Raw genomic sequence first — 18260 nt, 5'->3', positions numbered from 1 at the left:
CAATTGAGCTCTGTGGCTCAGAGATTTGAACAGAGATTTGGTCAAATTCCTGTACCAATGAATTGTTGGATTTTTAAAAAGTCGTTTTAAATTTAAATAATTTCTTACTTTTCCTTTTTGTCTCTCTCTCAATCTCTCTCTCAATCTCTCTCTCAATCTCTCTCTCAATCTCTCTCTCAATCTCTCTCTCAATCTCTCTCTCAATCTCTCTCTCAATCTCTCTCTCAATCTCTCTCTCAATCTCTCTCTCAATCTCTCTCTCAATCTCTCTCTCAATCTCTCTCTCAATCTCTCTCTCAATCTCTCTCTCAATCTCTCTCTCAATCTCTCTCTCAATCTCTCTCTCAATCTCTCTCTCTCTCTCAATCTCTCTCTCAATCTCTCTCTCTCTCTCAATCTCTCTCTCTCTCTCTCAATCTCTCTCTCTCTCTCAATCTCTCTCTCTCTCTCTCAATCTCTCTCTCTCTCTCTCTCAATCTCTCTCTCTCTCTCTCAATCTCTCTCTCTCTCTCTCTCTCTCAATCTCTCTCTCTCTCTCTCTCTCTCTCTCAATCTCTCTCTCTCTCTCTCTCTCTCTCAATCTCTCTCTCTCTCTCTCTCTCTCTCTCTCTCTCAATCTCTCTCTCTCTCTCTCAATCTCTCTCTCTCTCAATCTCTCTCAATCTCTCTCTCTCAATCTCTCTCTCTCTCAATCTCTCTCTCTCTCAATCTCTCTCTCTCTCAATCTCTCTCTCTCTCTCAATCTCTCTCTCTCTCTCAATCTCTCTCTCTCTCTCAATCTCTCTCTCTCTCTCTCAATCTCTCTCTCTCTCTCTCAATCTCTCTCTCTCTCTCTCAATCTCTCTCTCTCTCTCTCAATCTCTCTCTCTCTCTCTCAATCTCTCTCTCTCTCTCTCAATCTCTCTCTCTCTCTCTCAATCTCTCTCTCTCTCTCTCAATCTCTCTCTCTCTCTCTCAATCTCTCTCTCAATCTTTGTCTCTCTTCTGTTTTTCTCTCTAACTGATTTGGATCTAGTTCACCCTGTTGCCTTCTCTGTTGTTCCTATGTTTCTTCCTCAACCCTAAAGTCTCAGTGGTTAAGGAGATAGACTGGTCCTGCTTTTCACTGAGGTCCCAGTGCGCCATTGCCCTCACTGTGCCATTATCAGCATGTACTTCCAGTAAGTTAAAGCTGCAAAGTAAGTTTTGAGTTGAAATGCGCAGAGAAAAAGACTTAAATAATGACACGTGCTGAGAAATGCCCTGCTCCAGCAAGATCTGTCCCGTTGTTGGCCCGTATTTTGTTGTGGTAATGATGAAACTGTTGTCGTTCACTATTACTTCTCTGAAACTGACAGTAACTTCTGGAGTCTGCATACACGCAGATGTGGAATGTGGAAATCCAGAAGTTGCTGAGAGTGATCCTACGGCTCTCCTCAGGTGTGCTGTTGAAGCCTCCCAGACTACAAACAAGTAAAAATCAATGAACTGACAAAACCTGCCCTTTAACACTTTTTGTACCGTTGTAAAAACTCTTGCAAAAGTTGCATCTTGTTGAATGTGATGTAACTGGGTTTTTAATGGCGTATTAAGTTCATAATTACTGTTGAACAGTTCACTGTCCCTTAAAAACTAACTTTATATTTGTGGGATGTCAAATGATAAAACAAATTCAGCTGCTACCTTAATCCCACTTGTATCCCCAATCATTTATTTGGCTCTCTGTTAAAGTTTTTAAGTAAAAGTGAAAAATTCAGAGCATTTTACTTCCTTGTTTGCTGTTTGTGAGAATACTTCAGTGTGATTGACTGGTTTACCCTGCTTGGTGATATCAATGTTGCTGGACAGCTGGAGATCCCCTTGACTTGGCACCAGATTCAAACTGACATCTGGAAAGGGGCAGTCCATGCCCAAAGATCACTAGATCTTTATGGGCAGCTTTTTTCAAGGTTAGCTGTCACTTCGCCACTGACCACAAAATCTGGGCCAATCTTTATTTTATATTCAGCAATTGGTTTTGTTGCTGGCACTGCTAATGCAGTCCAGGTATTTGGACTGTTAGGCATAGTAGTAAACTCAAAATTCTGAATTGGGATCACATTGAAGAAGGTAGATTCTAATCCTTAGAGACTGCAAAAGAAATTAGAAACTTTTCTAACCCCTTTGGTTTTAAATGCAGATTGGTGGGTGCCATAGCCTTAATGTCTGCACTCTGCGAGATAACAGATTAACAAGAATCCCACCAGAGATTTCGCAGGCAACTGAACTTCATGTGCTGGACCTAGCTGGAAACAGGTGAGCTTGTTTTGGAGGTAAAAGGTTACATTTTGTGACATGATTTCTTAACTTGCATAAAGCTGTTAGAGTTGATAAAGGTAGTGAAAAATTAGGACACTCTTTTCAACAGCAAAGTTGTCAGTGACATAGATGTGAATTTAGAATATGTTTAGAAGTGCACATATCTAAAGAGAAAATAAATTGCTTTGAAATTAGTTTTTAGATATAGCGCAGGATCTGGAAGATGTTATAGTGGGAGTTTTAAAAATGTGTTTGTTGCCTTAATGAACATTCTTATTTCTGTAGCAATCACTATTACTTTAAAGTCTAACAATAGCTCCAGTATGTTGCTGTATTTCTGAAAATGCAGCGAAAGCTGACCATTACTACAACCAAACTCCTGAGGACACACCCTCCTTTTCTCCATGCAGTTTTCCATGACAAAAGCAAATAGCGAGACCAAGGCCACCCACTAACGGGAGAAAATAACTGCCATCACTTTTATGTGCAGGATTATGAGAGGGGGTGGAAATCTTGTATCAAGTTCTGTCACTGCACAAAGTGCTGGATAAACTGCAAACAAAAAAGTACTCTTGCATGCATTCTGGTAGTGCCTCAGTCTCCAGTCCACCAGATCGGAGATCCCGCAGACCATTCACACTGTGAGCAACCTCACCAAGCCTGTGAATCATCAGCCCCACACCATTTGGCCTGCTTCGAACAAGAGATGGAGCAACTCTTCGGCAAAAAGGAGCTGCTGCAATCTGACATCTTCCTGCAATAAATGTGGACAAAGCATCTGTGGGACATTTGCTAATTTGAATGATAGTATGGACAGTGCATTGAGCTGGGATAATGCCAAGGCATTGTCTCTCTGTCTGCAAGTCCACTGTACTTCTGCATTCTTCACAGCTTAACTCCTCTGCAAATAAGCACACCATAGACTGTTGAATAAATGGAGAGACCCTGGCCCCTCTGTTACTTGCATCAGTATCCATACTAAACCTTCCCTATATTATGGATGGTCTATTATGCTTTGCTAATGAAATGTGAATAGTTGTGTCAATGTGTGTCTCTGCAAATACCATCTATTGCTACCTGTAATATACAATTAGTTAAGAACCTTGCAAGCTTTGTTGAATCTGATAACTTTTTAAAATTAAGGGAAGGTAGAATTGTTACTTGCAGAGTCAACTTTTATAAATAGATTGCAGATTGAGTACTGAGATTGTAAGTGGTAGGCGCAGACATGAAAAGCAGTACTAAAAATTAGGTCAAATTGATTAAGGATTAAGATGAACCTATGCTGCTCGAGTCAGATTATGTCCCCTTGTTTATGTGACGTTAGCAGATCTCATTCGGGAGGGGAGAAGAATCAGCCATGGTTCCCAATACTGATGAATGTTCAGTAATTTGCTGCTGGAATGTCCACCTCTCTGGGGGTGAGGCCTCCAATAGTTAAATAGCTTACTGACTTTCACTATCTTAAATTCACGCACAAGGAATGGTTATGTGGGTGAAGTAGTGTGTGGCTGCTTTTACCTGTGAAACTGTACTACATTAATAGTTGCTTTCAGGAAAGGAGGGAGGAAATTGGTGGATTTGGGAGGGAACTGGCTTTGTACTATGTGCCAGTATTTGATATCTCATCTGCGTGTGAGATATTGATGTCATACACAAATGTGGCAGATTTATAATAAGTAAAAATTGTAACTGATTACTGCAAGGAGTGAAAATTGATATGTGGATGTTTTGGCACATGGTAATAATTTATAACAAGTTATATTTATATAGCACCTTTAACATAGTAAAATGTCCCAAGGAGCTTCACAGGAGCATTATAAAACAAAATATGACACCCAGCCACATAAGTGATATAGAGAAGTAGGAACATAGGAAATAGGAGAAGGACTAGGTCATTCAATAGAACCATAGAAAAATTATGGCACAGAAAGAGGCCATTCAGCCCATCGTGTCTCCGCCGGCTGGAATAAGCTAATCAACCAATATAATCCCGCCTTCCAACACCTGGTCTGTAGCCTTGCAGGTTCCAGCACTTCAGGAGCATCTCCAGGTACCTTTTAAAAGAGTTGAGGGTTTCTGCCTCTACCACTGCACCTGGCAGTGAATTCCAGACACCCACCACCCTCTGGATGAAAAAATCTTTCCTCATGCCCCCTCTAATCCTTCTAAAATTCGGCCCCTCGAGCCTGCTCTGCCGTTCAACCAGGTTATGGCTGATCATCTGCCTCAACGCTATTTTCCCGCACTTTCCCCATATCCTTTGATATCTTTAATTTCTAGAAATTTATCAATCTCTGTCTTGAATATACTCAATGACTGAGCCTCCACGGCCCTCTTGGGTAAAGAATTCCATCAACATCAACACTTCTCAATCTCTCACCATTTAAGAAATATTCTGCATTTCTGTTTTTCCTACCAAAGTGGATAACTTCACATTTTTCCACATTATATTCCATCTGCCAAGATTCACCACCCTAAAGATTCAGTCCTAAACGTCTTACCTCCTATTCTGAGACTGTGTCCCCAGTTCTAGATCCCTGTCCTCCCCCAACCCTCCCCACAGCCAGAGGAAACAACCTTCCTGCATCAAACTTGTCGAGCCCTGTAAGAATTTTCTGTGCTTCAATGAGATCACCTCTCATTCTTCCAAGCTTTAGAAAATGTAGGCCTAGTCTCCTCAATCTCTCCTCATAGGACAATTTTGCCATCCCAGAAATCAGACCGGTGAACCTTTGTTGCACTTCCTCTCTGGCAAGTATATCTTTCCTTAGGTAAGGAGATCAAAACTGCACACAATACTCCAGGTGCAGTCTCACCAATACTTTATACAATTGTAGCAAGACTTCTTTACTCCTGTGCTCCATTCTTCTTGCAATAAAGTTCAACGTACCATTTGCCTTCCTAATTCCTTGCTGCACCTGCATGTTAGCATTCAGTGACTTATGAAGAAGGACACCCAGATCCCTTTGGACATCAATACTTCCCAATCTCTCTCCATTTAAGAAATATTCTGCATTTCTGTTTTTCCTACCAAAGTGGATAACTTCTCATTTTTCCACATTATATTCCATCTGTCATGTTTTTGCCCACTATCTGAATCCCCCTGAGCCTGTTTGCATCCTCCTGACAACTCTCATTCCCACCTAGTTTTGTATCACCAGCAAATTTGGAAATATTACACTTGGTCCCCACATCCAAAACATTGATATAGATTGTGAATAGCTGGGGCCCCAGCACTGATCCTTGTGATACGCCACTAGTCACAGCCTGCAAACCTGAGGATGACCTGTTTATTCCTACTCTCTGTTTTCTTAATAGGTCAGATGACCAAATGTTTAGTCAAGAAGGTAGGTTTTAAGGAGTGTCTTAAAGGAGTAAAGCTGGGTGGAGAGGTGGAAAGGCGTAGGGAGGGTATTCAGAAGCTTGGAGCCAAGACATCTGACGGCGCAGCCACCAACGGTGGAGCCATTAAAATTGGGGGTGCACAAGAGGCCAGAGTTGGAGGCTGGAACAGATTAAAAAGAAAGGGAGGGACGAGCAATTTGAAAACAAGGCTGTGCATTTTAAAATCAAGATGTTGCTTAACTGGGAGGCAATGTAGGTCAGTGAGCACAGGAGTAATAGGGGAATGGGACTTGGTGCAAGTTAAGACACCCAGATTTTCGGATGACTTCAAGTTTATGGAGGGTAGAATGTGGGAGATCAGCCAGGAGTGCATTGGAATAGTCAAATCTAGAGATAACAAAGGCAGGAATGAGGGTTTCAGCAGCAGACGAACTGAGATGGGGGTGATGTCGGGCAATGTTACGGAGGTGGAAATAGGCGATCTCAGCGATGGCACAAATATGAGTTCAGGAGCTCATCTCTGGATCAAATGTGACACCAAGGTTGCGAACAGACTGCTTTAATCTCAGCCTGTTGCCAGGGAGAGGAATGGAGTCTGTAGCTAGGGAACAGAGTTTGGAGCAGGGACCGAAAACAATGGCTTCAGTTTTCCTAATATTTAATTGGAGGAAATTTCACTTCATCCAATACTGGACGTCGGATAAGCAGTCTGATGATTTAGCAACCGTGGAGGAGTTGAGAGGTGGTGGTGAGGTGCAGCTGAGTGTCGTCAGCATACATATGAAAACTTATGCTGTGCTTTTGGATACAGTATGTAGACAAGAAATAGGAGGGGGCCAAGGATAGATCCTTGGAGGGCACTAGAGATAAGTGTGGGAGCAGGAAAAGAAGCCATTGCAAGTGGTTCTCTGGCTACGATTAGATAGATAATAAAGGAACCAAGTGAGAGCAGTTCCACCCAGTGGCGAGGTATTGGAGGAGGATGGTGTGGTCAACCGTGTCAAATGCTGCAGACAGGTCGAGAAGGATGAGGAGGGAAAGTTTACCTTTAATGTGTTAACTTTTAATTATTTTCTTTTTCAGCGCACTTTCACTCAACTTTACACTTTAAAGTAAAACAAAACTCCGACAAAGTGAAATTTCCTTAATGTAACTTTTGGGTTTCAGCTTGTGATGGAGTATTAGCCTTGAAATGTGAATTGTTCATTTTTGTTGACTTTATAAACCAGTTGAGAGAGAGTATTCCAAAGGTGCTACTATAGCTACTTTGCCACCAGTCCTAGAACACCATATGATGGTGGTCTGTAGTAACTTACCCACCAGTTTTTAAACTTGCTTTTCCTTTGTCTTCTTTCCTCTACTGTCACATTACACTTGGTCATGTCTCCACTTGTTGCTTCTTCCTGACACTCATTGAAAGTTAACAGTTGTATATATGGAGAATGAAAGATGTCAACATGGTGGGCATGGCACTTTGGAACTACTGAGGTGCTGTCCCACCGAACTGCCACAGGCTTCAACAGTTTATTTATATTGCCATTTTCTTTTGTTCATCACAGGTTGACATACTTGCCATTGTCCCTGACCACCTTGAAACTGAAGGCCCTTTGGTTGTCTGAAAACCAGTCCCAGCCTCTTCTAACTTTCCAGACTGACATAGATGTAGAAACAAGAGAAAAGGTTCTCACCTGTGTTTTGCTTCCTCAACTGCCTTCTGAACAGAACAACCACGGTACAGTATTCACCACTAGTAATATTATACTCTTGTAGACAACAAGGGGCAAATGGTCTTTATAGTTGTTGATGAAAATCTCAGGATTATTATGAGAATTGACTTGTTTGTTTTTTTTGATCTAATGTACTTCCGGCATGGAGATTTTTCTCTACATTTGTTTATAGATGTCGACCTCCTTTCCTCTTTGCATCGTATTCAGTAACCTGTTTCAAAGTCTGCATCGCTCCTGCTCTGCTTTCCCATCTGCTGTTGTGTTGTTTGTGGCAGTATAGAAATATATATGAGCAATCCTTTAGTTTGGATCAGAGGGAAAAAAGACTGCATCAAATGTATACCTTTTTTAAATGTCCATGCGTAATCCAACAGCATTGTACACAGTGGAAATTCTCAGGAAGTGTCAATCAAGAGCCCATGGTATCACAACACCATGTTGCTTGAATTTCAATCCACTATTCAGTGCTGCATCACAATTGTTAAGCATTGCTTTTGAATTACTGCCTTGTAATTTCTAAGGTCCATACTTCATTTTAGAAGTCTTCCAACGTGAATCCTAATCTCTGTACTCTGTTGCCATCTTTGATCAGTAACCTGAATGTTGTCTTGGTTCTGTTGCCTCTGTGTCAGGCGATTGCTGATACAATCTCCAGTTGCTGCACACAATCTAGGCCAGGAGTTTCAACACAATTTATATGGTGGGCTTGAACCAACATATTGACACTTAGCATGGGCCACATTTGGCAGAAGTTATATAGATGCATTGGAATAGAAATTAGCATGAGTTATACCCGTTACATGGGCGTACAACGGGCACATTACATACCAATTTCTGGGTGCAAGGTTCTGCCTCTGTGCTGGCAGCTTGGCCATGTTGGTCTTTGTTGTTTTTAGGCCTCCATGGCGGGTGCCTGAAATTATCATTATACTGAAAGAGGACTGCACTATCAGAAAGTGCTGTCTTTTGGATGGGATGTTGGACTTGTCTGTTCATGAATGTTGCTCTGCTGTCCCAGGTAACATTTATCTCTTGACCATTATCACTAAGACAGATTATCTGGTTATTTATCTTGTGGCTGTTTGTGGGAGTTTACTGTGTGCAAATTGCCACATTTCCGTTTGTTACAAAGTGACTACACTTCAAAAATACTCATTTGATCCCTGCTTTCCACCTTAACAGCTGGCTGCTGAAAGATTAGTGACTTATCTTTCACAATGACCCCTCTTTAAAAAAAAAAAATTTCCCCATTTCACAACAGGGAAGAACTGTAATTCCACATGGAACTGCAATGGCCTGGCTCAGGTTCAGAGTTCACCGTGGGGATAATGGCTGCAAACCAATATCCTGAAAATAGGAGATGAAAATGTGCTTAGCTCTTGGAGTCCAGCAGCATTAGGAACTTCATACTGACTTCAAGTCATGATTACATGGTAGGGAACTTTAACAAAGCATATCAATCTACTGCATCCTCAATCAGTAGCCTTAGCTTTTCGAGAAGTCACAATGAATTCTAGTTTTATTTTCTGCTGACATTCATATATGTGGGTAAATAAACAAATGCTCAGGGAGGGGAAGGAAAGATTAATTTTGAAGTTCAGTGTTGTTTTTGCAATTTTGTTGGCTTATATTAAACAACTCAAATACCAGACATGCAGACCATCAGCTACCTTATCTTTATGTAATCTGAGCACATTCCTGGTATGTTGCTTATGTACACCCTCTTCATAATTTTCAATTGTCGTTTCCCTCACGTGCAACAGTGGATTTAGCCCATGTGAGTGGAAGTGATTAAACGGATATTGACTTGCATAGTGCATCCTATCCATCAGTTTAAACATGCACTCCCTCCGCCATCAGCATACTGTGGCTGCAGCAACTTGCAAGGTTTCTTCTGCAGCACTTCCCAAACCCATAACCCGCCCTGCCTAGGACAAGGGCAGCAGGTGCGTAGGAAGACCATCACCTCCAGGTTCACCTCTAAGTTGCACACCAGCCTGACTCGGAAATATATTGCTGTTCCTTCATCGTCGCTGGGTCAAAATCCTGGAACTACATACCTAAAGGTTTGGAGGGATACCTTAACTATAAAGAATACAGTGCTTCAACAAGAAGGCTCACCACCACCTTCTTGAGGGCAACCAGGGATGGGTAATAAATGCTAGCTTTACCAGCAATGCCCATATCCCAAGCATGAATTAAAATATAAAACTTTCCCTGTCAAGACTATATTTATGCTTCTGTCACACCATCAGACTTGAATCTTTCTATTTTACCTTGAAATTTCTCATTGTGCTGAATTGTGTCTCCAACCTAGTTTGCTGCTCCTCTATTTCTATTTACTAGGCTTGGATGATATTCCTTGTGACATCTTGATTTTTGATCTTTTTCTTTGAGGAAAGGATTTTGGTCTGAGGATATGTTCAAGGATTTTATTTTAAAACACAATGAATTTACATAGGATTAAAAATAAAGGCCACAGGCTGGAGCAAGTATAGTAAAACCAGACAAACCAGTTATGTTCAGCGGCATTAAGCCATTTATAATCTTGTCTCAGGTGACTAAATAAATATTCGCCTCCACCATGGTGAGCATGATTCTGTTCAAATGGACATGGCATCATGTCTGTGGAGGATGTACTCCCACAAGAGGCAATAGTAAGTTTGTTTCATGGGCCTGCTAGTGAATAACTGCCATGGAAGGTGTTGAGGCTGGAATTAGAAGAGAAAAGGGACACAGTGGCAATGAGGTTCTGAATAGAGATCTGAATACGGCCCTTGGCCTGAAGCTGAAAGTACAGGTCAGTTTTTGCTGTTAGTTGTTTGAAATAAAGATGATGCTAAATACAAGCAAGCCTGTTGCATATTATTTTCCCTCCATTTTTTCATGGAAGGAAGGGAGATTTTGCCAGGTAAGTTAAATTGTTTTGATGGTTAGTTTGTTTTTGTCATTTTCTGCCTGTGAAATAAAGCAACTTAACCATTTGTATTGGGCCTGGTCTTACTAAGTGTTTCAGTCTGCCCTCAAGGTTTGGGAAAAATGCACATATGGGTATGTTTGAAAGACAGCATGACTAGTTTGCATTAAAAGTAGGCCCTGTTGCAGCCTTGGCTTATGCTAAGTTGGGCAGTAGCAGCACACTTCTGAATGTAAGATCTTAGCCCAATTGCAGGAGTGACTAGCACAACTGTATCTATGAAACTACCTAAGGCAGATCCTGCACTTGTAACCCATCCCTATGTGGCCGACTCTAAGGCTAGACCCAGATGTTTCTTCCAGCTATCATCTTTTACAGTGAACAGAATCCTTATCTCTGTTCACCAAGTCTGGAGTTTCGGAAGTACCAGCCAGTTTTTAGCTACTGTTGCAAAAAGACGAATTAATCTCCTTGAACAAAAAAACACTGGCTGTAAGTTGCATGTTTATGAGGCTTCCGAATCCATGAACTGAAAATTAAGCAAACAAATTGCACTGTGCCTCCTTACCTATTCATCTCCTCTCACTGGTTTAATTTATGTGTTAGCTACATGGTTACAATCTATAAATATTGAATTTAAAGAGGTCCTAATCACATGGCAGGCATGTAATTAAACACTTTATTAAGTTTGCCCAGCTGGATGACTCACAAGTTGAAAATTAAATGAATAAATGGTTAGGCTGTAAGCATCAACTGATGAATCAACTCTTGCAGGTTTAATTCATGTAGCCACGTGGTTTGTTTGATATTGTGTGCAGTGACATGGAAATAATTCAGTGTGAATGTCTGATCTGGCTAAAATAAAACAACTTTCTCTGTGATGTATACAGTTATTAATGACATTTTAGAGTTTCAATTCATTTGTTATGGGAAATATGAATATTTTCTCTTCATATTCTTATTTTTTGCAAGTCCCATCGTGCACTTTTTCCTTGCCCTGCTCTTTCTTTCAACCCTATTCACTTTGTTCTTTTCCCACTTTATCTCTTCCCATACTGTTTCTCAAGGCTTATTATTTTTTTCCATATTGCTAAGCTCCATTTTGTACTTTTCCCCTTTCCTAGTCTGTCCTTTTAAAGATTATTTAGGTCAAGTTTTGATTTTGTTCTCTTTCTCGAATATACTGTGTACAGTTCCTGTGTGTGTTTTGATTTTTGTCTGTGATGTTTACTTTATTCTTGCTCTTTTAATCCCCATCCTCCTCTTCTCTCCCTTCTCCCAATCCCAACATCCCATCAGGCCAAGAAAATAGTGTTTGCTTAGTTGATAAATGCAACTAAATATTTTCCCTACAGAATGCAGGAAGAGAGTTTTATTTAAGTTTTACAGTTTGAGGGTAATTATGTCCTCTTTCAAAGCAGTTGCTTTTTAAACTGTGGAACCTTTCAACAAAATGGTATTTTGTAAAATGGTGAAATTGTATGAACTTTAACTCTGTGTCCTCTAAAATACAAGTCCAGTTATATACGCCCTAGACATATTGCCTCTGATCTTTTTTGACTTAAAGTGAGGAATGAATTTGATATTTAAGCTGGATTCTTTTCTGATTTCCAATAAATTATCTGTTTTAAAATCAGTTATTAACTGACAAGTAGGTGAAAAACAGTGGAGAAAGCAGTAAATCAAGCCAGAAATGGATGCCTGTTCACTTAAAATTGGAAAAAAAAAAGTTCTAATGTAACTTTGAGTATTGAAAGCCGCCTTTCATACTTTTCCTTTCATAAAGAAAAATGGTCAGAGTAATTTTTCCTCTTGAGTACAGAATTGTCTTCATTTCAAAGCAGAGCAATTTATAAATAGTAATTAGTAAATGTCGAGAAAATACAAGTCTCTAACCAGATTTTGGAAACATTTCTGTCAAATTTGTTTACACCATTAACTGTGCTAAACTGATTCCAACAGATAACTTGCCACGCTGTGGAGCAATGGAAAGTTTGCTGAATGATGTGTCTGATGAAATGTGGAATGGACGTGCAATGAACAGAATCAGTGCGATACGTTTCTTAGATGACCAGGATGATGATGAAGAAAAGGTAATGGATGAGGAGCTCATTTCGATATGACATCATTTCAAAGTAGACAGGGAAACTAATGGAGTTTTCCATAAGCCTTAACTCTTCTAATGCTTCGCTAAATTCATTGTTTGGCGGTGCACTAATGCTACATAATGCATCACATTTTACATAATGGAAATTCCACATGCAAAAAATGATTATTTTGTAGTATAAGTGATCATAGTCCTAAATCCAACTTTCTCCACCAAGAAATGATCTTTTTAAAGTGGACTAAAAGGGGACCATTCCTGTTTGGATTAGTTCACCAAGACCGCTGACTAGGAATTAAAGCAAATGCTGCCTGATGAATTCCACTGCCCACCCTTCCCCTCTCAGACTCCCTGGAAAAGAGCAGTCGGAGCCCAGAAATATCCAGTAATATCTCTAACTCTGGTAGCCCGGAAAAGATCAAAAGCTGGATAGTGAATACTGAAGGGACCCAGAGGCCTGCCAATGTGTTGGTATTCTTGTATGCCCAGCGCTTTCCAGAGCTGCTTGCTGCTAGTGCCTTGAAGACATGTCTGAAATGAGCAATGTTAAATTATGTCTTTCTAACAGCTGACTGACAATTCCACCTTTCGCAACAGCACTACTATTGCTGTGCTCAAATCCCATGCCACCTCGGAGATCAGGCAGTGCTATCTAAAATTTATTGCAAGGCAACCTCATTTGAAGTAGCCATGTACAATGTTGCATACTCCCTCAGGTGCATCAACTACCTTCGATCAATATTGCTGTCTATGCCATTAGATAAGAGAAGCAGTTGTTCATCTGAGGACCATGACCTGGGTCACTCGTCTTCGTTGGAGCAAAAGGAGGGCAATTGGAGGCTGATTGTTACTGTCTCCATCAGCATCAGGTTGAAAGAGGAATGGTGCTAAATTCTCCTGGACTTTGCCAAATGAGTAGTGTCAGAACTATGGGACTGTGCCCTTCAGAGCACATTCTAGTCTGCCACTGGCTCCAGCCATTTTGACTGGAGCTTCTGAAGGCAACCTTAGCTATGACTAGTCTTACGAACCATTAGATCCTGCTCCATATCTACTTGGCTTACTGCTAGTCGAGCAAGGAACCGCTGCCACTTGTAAGTTCACCCAGCTGTTACTCCAGGCAGCAAAAAAGTGCATCACTTCACTTTGGAGTCGTCCAAAACCACCTCCGTCACCAAGACCGCTCATTCATTTGCTGCTCCCTTACCACAGAATAGTAGCAAAGTCCCTAACCCTGCAGGCTAATGTGCGGAACTGTATAAGACCCTCACTGTATATTCCTGCAGGTACTAACAAGCCTAATGTAGTATATCATGACCTGTAAAGTGTCATAGGTTTTTATGAAACTTAACAATAGCAATATAAAAAATATTTGGGAGGGGATTAAAACACCTCATGCTATTGCAGAACTGTAGATTGTTCATTTATCTCTGTGAATTTGCCACAAGTTGAGTTTCCTGCTTCGACTTGGCTGTGGAAGAGACAGATGAGAGTTGCTTCTCATTCTTCTTTCTCATCCCTAATACCAGCAGCAAGCAGGATTGAGAAAATTTCTGGCTAATTCGCTCTGTGCCATTATTTTGTAACTGCAGCAAATTAGCTCTTGCTACTCTTTATTGTGACCCACAGAATAAAACCTATTAATCCCTAGCTTGTCTTCCTAAACCAAAACTAATGTCCAATTGGTTAATCTTAGATGTATCCGATACCCACCTACGTCAAGACCTGGCCCCTTAATAAGCCTTTGTTTATTGACTGGAAAAGCAGATGCCTGATGTCTGAGCAAAATTTAGATGCTGAAGATACTAATTCTATAAATGGCTTCTTTTCAGTTTTTAATTTTGTCTTGCATTCAGTGAACATTACAAAAAAAAACTTGTATTATGTACAAAATATTCTTCCTTTTGTCTAACATCTTTAAATCCTACAAAATCCATGCAGGAGTGATTACAATATACTTAGTACTGTACAATGTGTTTTGCAGACAGTATAAACTTATAATCAGTGGCCAGAACAAATGTTTTCTTAAGGATGTTGAACAACAATCTTAATGCTACCTAAATATAAAAGAATATTCTGAAATTTATGAAGTATGTTATTAACATACAATATATAAACAACAACTGACATACAAAGTTGCAATCTTCTGCTACACTCTGTATTTACTTTAAAGCAGAATTAGTGGGATTCCTGCTAGGTTGACCCAGATTTTGCGGTTAGTGGCGAAGGAACAGCACTCGTCGTTCATTGCACTAACAGCTTCCCAAAGAATTTTTGCGGGCTTTTGAGCAGCATTTTATGGTTACTGGAGATCTTTTTCAGCACAGAGCCTTGTACAGGGGATCTATGTTGTGTTGTGAGCAGGGTAACCAGCAGCATGTCTCTTCAACCAATCAGATTGAAGAATCCTCACTGAGACTTGCAGAGTATGAATTAGATTATTTAATTCCATGTAAAATCATGTAGTGAAAGCAAAATAAAGAAAGGGAGAGAAAAGAGGCAAAGAAAATTTAAAAAAAAAATTCTGCAAGAATGAGATTCCGTACTTAGATAATTTAATTTTCAGGACCAGAGAGATTGTTTTTTTTTGTAATTAAGACTTAATTAAAGATTCACTTCCATTTGAATGCACCAGCCCTAACTTTTTCTGGTGTGTTTAGTGGGTAACCAGTACTGCAATTATATGCCCTTGCATGTATTTTAATGCTGAATCTCTCGGTGAGGTACTGGTGGAGCAAAACTTATTGAGGAGCAGGGCAAATTGGACAACAACTTCTGGATTTCCACGTTTAACGGCATATGTTAGGATGCTGGACGTTGCTGTCTGATTTACTCCAGAATATTGATGAGCACTGATACCTACGCCATTGTTTCCACTGCAAAATCTGTGCCATTGCGTTTTTTCCAATAAAGCCTTGTTTGGCTTCCTTCGATACAAGTAATCTTCTGTGCTACAAGCTTTGTTTGCCAGACTAGTAGATTTATCTTTGCTGTCCCAAGTGTACATTCTAAATATTGACTGCTTTTTGCAGCTGTTAAAGACACACTGAGCTTTGAGTGATGTTAGAATGAGTTTATTACATTTTTGTTGCATCTTGTAAAGCAGCATTGAATTGTTACAGTAGGAAGTCTTTTAAGCTATGTGGAAGATAGCCTCTTCATAGGAGCAGTTTATTGTAATCAAATTGCTCTTTTACCCTCATTTCTTTTCTTTATGTTTAGCTGTTAACCCACTTCATATTGAATTAACTTCAATGGCCATTTGTGGTCATTCAGGGACATATGAGGCAACTAAATTGGTTTTAAGAGTCTGGAGCTCAAATGTATAACAGGTATATCCTATCCTATAACAAATATCCTATCCTTACTGTTGATCCCACTAATCTCGTTTCATGAAAAATTGAGAACAGGCCCATTATCCATGCAGGTGTCTGACTCCTTTTTAAAAAAAAAACAGTAAATCACATGTTTCCTTTCCATTTTTCTCTTCAAAAGTTAAAGTAGCAATATTTTCTGAAGTGTGGTCATCTTGCAGTGCGAGTTTCCCACCCACCCCCCTCACCTCCTGCCCTCCCTGACTATTTCTGGCACATGCTTGTATCTTCACATCATGTTGGCCTTTTCTATCACTAACATGAGTTCCTAATCTCTATCAGGATATCGAGGAGGCCAAGTGTGTTGAATCTAGACACTGTTGCAGTTGAGGGGAGAATAATCGCAGGCAGTGTTCCTCAAGCCGTTCGTTTTGTTCCATGTTCTTATAAGTGCAAGTGTGCAGAATCTGAGATATTTGGTTATTGAACATCATCTGATCTTATTATTTTGAAAATGTTTTTGTCTGTGCCATCACGGAGACCGCCTACCTCCACCTCCTTAACGTTGCCTAACTCTACCCCTGCCTCAACTCACCTGTTGAAACCCTCATTCATGCCTTTGTTACCTCGAGACTTGACTATTCCAAAACACTCCTGGCTGGCCTCCCATGTTCTAACTTCTAGAGGTCATGCAAACCTCTGCTGCCCTTATCCTAACTCGCACCAAGTTCTGTTCACCCATCAACCCTGTGCTTGTTGATCTACATTGGCTTCTGTTTATGCAGCAGTCTGAAACTGTTAAACTCTGTTGAGTCAGGAAGGCTGTAAAGTGCCTCGGTACTGTACCAGAGTACTATAGGTGGGCATCTGCTGTTTACTTATTGTTCATTTAATGTCTAGGGTACACTTCTGAGGAGAGCCACTCCACATCCAGGGGAACTGAAGACCTTGAAAAAGACAGCAGAAAACTTGAGGAATGACATGAATGCTGCTAAAGGACTGGACTCCAACAAAAATGAGGTCAATAATGTCATTCAAAGAGTGACCACTTCTGTATAGAGTTTTACCTCAAACTCTCACCTCATGTGTCTCCCTGACTGTGTAAACATTAATGTTAACCCATCCTTGGAACTGTTCCAGTCTGTTTGTACACACCAACCCCACCTGATTTTGTTTCTTCATGTCAGCAAGGTTTGTAGTAACTGCAACCTGGAAGAAAGTGCCTTGTTTCCGCCAGTGATTGCACCAATCTGCCCAAAAATATTCTGCACGTTTTATCATGTCATTTTTTTTTTCGAAAAGGAATTTTCATCTTTTTATATATAGGTAGATGCACTACTGTATAGAATTAGAAATCCTTGCATATAATTTTGTTATACACAGGGTGAATGCATTTTTTAAAAGTATATTTTTGGGGGTTGTATGCCCAGGTATTTGGACCTGCTGAATAATAATTGTACAGTTTTATGTGAAATTTGATACTTTTATACAGTTTGGCAGCTTGGATTATGTAAATTTTAAAATTTTTGTATAGCAAGTTTAAAAATAGATAATGCAGGTTTTTGAATTTCATCAAGAGTTTTGGTGCACATTTTTTAATAGCTGTAGAAATCAATTCTTAGTTTCCCAAATCATCTGCATTGTGTGTTCAAACTGTTGAACTATTCACTTGTGTCTCCCTTTCCCCACCATCACCTTCCCTTCCCCATGTTGTAAGCCAAACCTTTGATGTGATGTACTAATAGCACAAAGCTCTTTTACTCCTGGGGATGGTCTTGTAGTGGTTAGGCACTTTTTTTGCGGGGTGAAGAAATACACAACACCGGAGGTGTGAACGTCTGAACTTACAGGTTTGTTGTAACTTTTAACCTGTGCCCTGCTGAATAAATGAAATTTGCACCAAATGAATTGCTGTGACTAACGCTTTAAAGGGTTAATTCTCATCAGTGTAACCCCTTCCATCATGTTCCTGTGCCTGGCACTGCATTTTCTTTTGACTGGAATTTGTGACAACTGTTGCACAGTTGTGAACAGTTTTATAATATGTGAATTTTGGGGTCCTGTCTTGATTTTTATTCATTGATCACATACTGCACAAGAAATTTTATGATTTGTTTTACACTAAGTGAAGGCTTTGTGCTGGCCATATGTAACCACTGATAAATAAAATTTGGCAATAGTCTTTCAAATGAGCAGGTCATTTTCCAGTTCAGTTTATTTTCTGCTGGTGCTGAGAAATCTTGAATTGACAACATCTTCTCATGAGACCTCCAGTGAGACGAGCCATAGAAGTAAAGCTTGAGTGGTTTATGAACTTTGTCTAAACAGAGATTATTACGGGTTTGAGGTCATTCCTTGCTATCTGTTCAGAATGTATCCTGAGCATTTTCATTTAGGTAATTAAATTGATGCCTCTTTTCTTACCTGTGGTCCTGTATCTGGAAACTGGTAGGGTGGGTTTGTATTAATTCATTGATCTGCTTGTTTGATACGCTAGATACATTTTATGTATTTTTGCCTAATAAACATGATTAATTTTTGTAAGAACCTATGAAGAAAGTAAGTGTTTTGAT

At 40.0% G+C, this 18260-nt stretch overlaps 1 protein-coding gene across 1 annotated transcript in view; it reads left to right on the top strand.

The window, feature by feature from the left end:
• The window catches only part of lrrc1 (leucine rich repeat containing 1), a 190312-nt gene extending 172942 nt beyond the window's left edge, over positions 1-17370 (top strand). The window contains exons 11-14 of the mRNA XM_068021251.1: positions 2159-2274; positions 7185-7357; positions 12232-12362; positions 16588-17370. Coding sequence (XP_067877352.1) covers positions 2159-2274; positions 7185-7357; positions 12232-12362; positions 16588-16746 — 579 coding nt within the window. The 3' untranslated portion in view covers positions 16747-17370. The remainder of the gene's footprint in view (positions 1-2158; positions 2275-7184; positions 7358-12231; positions 12363-16587) is intronic.
• The last annotated feature ends 890 nt before the right edge of the window (positions 17371-18260 follow it).

This window comes from Heterodontus francisci, chromosome 3 (genome assembly GCF_036365525.1).
Source record: "Heterodontus francisci isolate sHetFra1 chromosome 3, sHetFra1.hap1, whole genome shotgun sequence".
NCBI classification, from domain to species: Eukaryota; Metazoa; Chordata; class Chondrichthyes; order Heterodontiformes; family Heterodontidae; genus Heterodontus; species Heterodontus francisci.
Note: the sequence above shows the minus strand (reverse complement) of the source record. Positions and strands in the feature narration are given on the sequence as shown.